Here is a 5,055-nt window from a genome sequence, read left to right as displayed (position 1 = left end):
TTACTGAATCCTTACTCTTATTATTAAGTACACACTTGGTCTCATTCTTACCATACAAATATTCGTAGGTTGCATAATTATTCTTGTACAATTTGTACAAAGTATTTCTAATCTTTGGTCATAGTTTTTCCTTCTTCTTGCTTATTCTGCTCTACATATCTTATGGTACTATCACTCACTTGCTGTCTATTTCGCCATACTCCTTTCCCTTCCTCTATTCACCATTTGGTTTTGTCATATCCTACTATAGGAGAGATTTCCTATCCTTTATCCTTTGCTACTTATATGTCACAATATCATTAGCCAATAACTCTGTTGCCAACATCTTAACCTCTAATCCAGCATAGCCTGGCTATCCTTTATAATATCTTTTAAGTTACTCGTTGCCATCTTCTTGTCATATTCTTCCTTTTTATAAGCCTCCACCTTCTGATGTCATATTATCCAAGTTCTTTACTACTAATTCTCAGAACTGTCTCAAATACCGTCTTGGCTTCTATCTGTTTATTGTTGGCCTTCAAATCTCACTAATTTGTTTCAGCATGGGATCTCACTTGAAGTTTAAGTATTCACATCAAACGTGTTGCAGTGTCAGTTGATTTCATTTTACACTTGCATTACTCTCATCCGCTTCCCCCCTTTTGGATGTACTCATATCATTATCTATTTATATTCCACTCTATGTCCCCATTTTCAATTTTCAAATTCATATGATTCTTTTCCAATACATTTGGTATACTTCCCCATATCCATGTCTTCCTTTATATCATCTATAACTTAGATTCCCCATGTATGAAACCCCAACACAATCACGAGGCGATGAGAACTCTCGATATATAGTACAAAATCTAATCTGATGGTTGGTACTCGAGTATTGTAATTAATGTAGCAATTTATCCAAAGCCACACTCCACTCATTCCAATCAGTAATTAGCTAGTGCTTATAGTCATTTCAAATTCTCCATTCGGTAGCACTTATATTCTGATGACAAGTGTCTCAAGCTTTCCCATAACACTTTTTTTTATCCCAACGGATATCATCTGTTTCTTTTAATAAATTCACAACACATCAGTTGTTTCGCAAATTCGCGATCCTTGTCCTTTAAGGATTTCACTATTTCCGAGGTGAAGTCACATACACGTAGTACTCCTTTATGCCTCATGCTCTTTCATTCTTGTTGTCTACCCAACGCTAATTTCGTAACTATATGTTTCCCTTTTATCCTATACTCATACTCAATTAGTTACATCTGTCTTGGGTGCTTCTTTTAGTATTCCTTTCATTTCTCCAGTCTATGTCCATCTTTTATTTTGTGCACGAGGAATCTCATGTTACTTCTGTATCCTTCAGAAAACACTACTTCTGCATAACCCCTTTCTCATTTTCAAAACATATTCTGTTCATCTCTATTTGTCGTTATCATACCCGTCATTTCTGGCATTCACTCTGTCCTGTTGCTCATCTTCCTTTAGGTTGGTCTTTCACAATTCTTTCATTCGTATTACTCGTTTTCTAAGCTATACATGTCATAACGCATCACTACACTGTAATCCCACTCGCTATCTTCTTATCCTCCTCTTCCTGTGCTCGCTTTCACCTTCGTTACTATTTGATCTCTATTCTGAACTTTCCCTGTAGGGCTTTGTAAGCCTTTCACATTCGTTCTACATTTGCTTTTGCGTTTCATACTAATCACACCATATCCATTAGTTACTTCCTTGCTAGGCTTTACTCATTTCTTTTAACAATCCTTATGGTATTCACATCACATACTGTTCGTAATCCATCATATAACGTAACACTTCTTAATCTTATCACGATTCTTACTATGTTTTAATTACATTCTGCGGACTAGGCGTACTTAACCCTTCACCCTTTCTGATCGATCCTACCCTTAGTATCTCACAAGATATCTTATCAATACCTTCATGACTTGTCATAGCTCTTCCTTCTCTGTACTTTTATCTCACTCATACTATTACTTCTTTTAATTGTAAAATCATCGTAGTTTATCCCTACTTATCAGTTCACTCGATACCTCAGTAGAATGTTCGGCTACGAGTTGCCACCTTTTCCTAAATCGTCCCTTAGTATCACAAGCCCTTCCGAATCTTCCTAGCATTTCGCCAACAACATATGAAATACATGATCCTAGACAGCCCACACGTTTGAGTCTTCCCTCCACAAATTCCATCTCCTATTAGTTGGTTAGAACTAATAAAATGTTACCATGAAGCATTCTCCAACCACCACTAGAAGAAAACTAGAATCTGACAATCACTACCGGACTTCTAGTGCTTGATTCACATGGTTTACCTCCAGGTTTATTCTTGAGTCGTGAACGAATTATTTTGTTCATAGGCTACTTGCTGTATGCCTTGTACTTTCCAATAAAAGCGAAACTTAATTACCAGACGTTTTTTCCATTCAACATAAGCTTTTTTTTTCTAAGGAAAAAATGTGGCTGAAACGTATTCTGGTTCCTTCAAATAAATTCCAAACTTTGCTGCTCGTATATGCTTTTTCGAAACAAAATTCCACAAGTAAGAATGATGCCTCATATGGATGACGTGGGAGGGTATTGCTTAAAGCTTTAGTCCAACATAATAAATTTACCTTGTCGGTATCAACCTTCAAAACATATTATGAACTTATATCCCATTCTCTTCCTTTTTCCTATTTCTGGGAAAATTTGGGCAAAGTTTCCTCTGTACTTCTTACTATCCCAGAACCTGCACGCAGGAAATACAAACAATGCCTCACAGGGCCAATATGTATACACATATATCATATCGTATCATAACCACACAGGGCTTCCCATTTCAAGTAAAAGGTATAATGGTGTCAGAACTTACCTCACATATCGCACCTCGAGATGTACCTGGTCCTTAGACGATATGTTCTTTTATACTCTCCTATCCACCTCCTCTTTCATCCTCCAACTCAACGTTTCAATCATGTTTCAATATTCTTACCTTATAAACAATTTATGTTTTATTTAAAATTGAAAATTAAAGATTTCTATTTCGTGTCCGAAAATAATTCTGCCTTTAACTTGAGTCGATTTGCTTGCGAATAATTCGGAGTATAAATATACGAGGTATAACAACTTATTATGCTTCTACATTGATATTGATCATGCCTTACATACTCGGTACATTCTTCGTACTGACGTCCTTTTGTTTGTGGACGCTGCGTCATGCCTGCAGGTGCACAGGGAGACAGAATTTATCCATAGCTACATTCTCAGGGACTACATAGTGGAGCTCCATTTCATTCGGAGCTATAGCTTTTGGGTACTTATTCTTTTGTGTACATAATTATGGGTATAGCGGGGTCCTGTCCCACTTATGTGATATGACATACTCTCCTTAGAGGCTCGTAAACATGTGTATGTGGTTAGATGTATTTGGTCTTGTCGGCCTATATTTTGTATATCATTTTGTTAGCCTTGTCAACTCATGTACATTGACGTCGTATGGATGCCAATGATGATATAAAGGCATTGTTGTCCAATGGGACTAGTATGACTGATGAATAGAAATGTATGTTTAATTATGTGGCTCACCTAGATGTAAGTGTAAGTGTAAGCCAAGGGGTGCCCGGGTGGGCTAGCACCGGGCGCTCGTCGCGGCCCCCTAGACGGGTCATGACAACTATCCCCAGCTAGTTCAAATACAGCTTTCCTAACTTCTTCAAGACTTGGAATGCTGCAAAATACATCATTATCCTCCTCTGTCACCAGCTCTTGAATATGCTCCAATAATGAAAAATCCCCCTGCTGAGACTCTTGAGTGAGTTGCTTCTGATAAAAGGAAATTGCCTCATCTGCTAGATTGTCAGTCCCTTCAATCCAAGTACCATCAGAGTTTTGTATTCTTTTGATCTGAGTTCTCTTCCTTCTGTCCTTCACTATATTATGGAAGAATCCTGTATTTCTATCTCCTTCTGCAAAATAGTCAAAACCGGCTTTTTGTCTCCAAAATTCTTCCTCATAATGCACATATTTCTTCAGTTCAGCTTGTCCTCTCTGAAGGATCATTCTATTACCTTCTGAAAGAAATTCTTCAAACAAGGCTTCTTTGATTCTAACTATCTCCTCTCTAATGCTCAGCTTTTTGAAAATGTCCCCAAAAGTATGTTTACTCCACTGTGATAGAGCAGATTTCACACTTTTCAATTTCTGCTTCAAAGCCAGAAAAACATTAGCTGAATCACCTTGCCAATGTTGCCTAACTACCTCTAGAAAATTTGCATGCTTAATCCAAAATTTCAAAAATTTGAAATTTTTAAGAAAAGTCTAAGTTTGATCAGTACAGGATAGTAATAAAGGTGCATGATCAGATTCAGTCCTTGATAGGTGATCTACTTCAATCTGACCAAACCATGATTGAAAAGGATCATTAACAAGGATCCTATCCAACCTTTTGAAATGCATTCTCCATTTGTTTTATCATTCCACCATGTAAAAGGGCTGCCTTTGAAGTTAACCTCAAACAACTCACAGGAATTGATACAATAAGCAGAATCTTTATATTCCAGAGGGAAAACAGGCAAGCCTCCAATCTTCTCTTCTTCATTCAGAATTACATTAAAATCTCCATCTATTAGCCATGGCATTGACATAGTGGCTGATATATTACACAAACAGTCACATAAATTCACTCTTTCCCCTTCATCACACTAGGCATACACCATAGTAACTACCATATTTTTGTGCAATTCCTGAAAAAACAGCTTAACAGTAATTTGGTGTGCAGTATCCTCTAAAATTTCCACATCAATGTTTTCATTCACAAAAAACAATATTTTACCATTGCAATTAGCCTTGGCATACTGCATACCAATTTTCCTTCTATATTGATCAGTATGTCTCAAATGTTTGAAAGGTTCCATAAAAGCTATCAGAAAGAACTTGTGGTGCCTGTGCAGCATTTGCACACTATGAAAAGCTTCACTGATCTAATATTCCCAAAAAGAGTCTTCATCAGCATTTATAACTAGATTTAGAAGAACCTCTTTTTGGTATCACTCTTACAGGTTGGATTTCCTGA

General features: G+C 37.0%; 1 protein-coding gene across 1 annotated transcript; it reads right to left on the bottom strand.

Moving 5' to 3' along the window:
* Nucleotides 1-440: 440 nt before the first annotated feature.
* LOC132637602 (uncharacterized) lies at nt 441-4,627 on the bottom strand. The gene is made up of 3 exons (XM_060354668.1): nt 4,382-4,627; nt 3,681-4,259; nt 441-500 (listed from the first exon to the last, which is right to left on the bottom strand). The coding sequence occupies exons 1-3, from the start codon at nt 4,625-4,627 to the stop codon at nt 441-443; spliced, it is 885 nt and encodes a 294-aa protein (XP_060210651.1).
* Between the last annotated feature and the right edge of the window lie 428 nt (nt 4,628-5,055).

Source organism: Lycium barbarum, chromosome 4 (assembly GCF_019175385.1).
Source record: "Lycium barbarum isolate Lr01 chromosome 4, ASM1917538v2, whole genome shotgun sequence".
Classification (NCBI taxonomy): Eukaryota; Viridiplantae; Streptophyta; class Magnoliopsida; order Solanales; family Solanaceae; genus Lycium; species Lycium barbarum.
The sequence above is the reverse complement of the archived record's forward strand: the minus strand, read 5'-3'. Positions and strand labels throughout refer to the sequence as shown.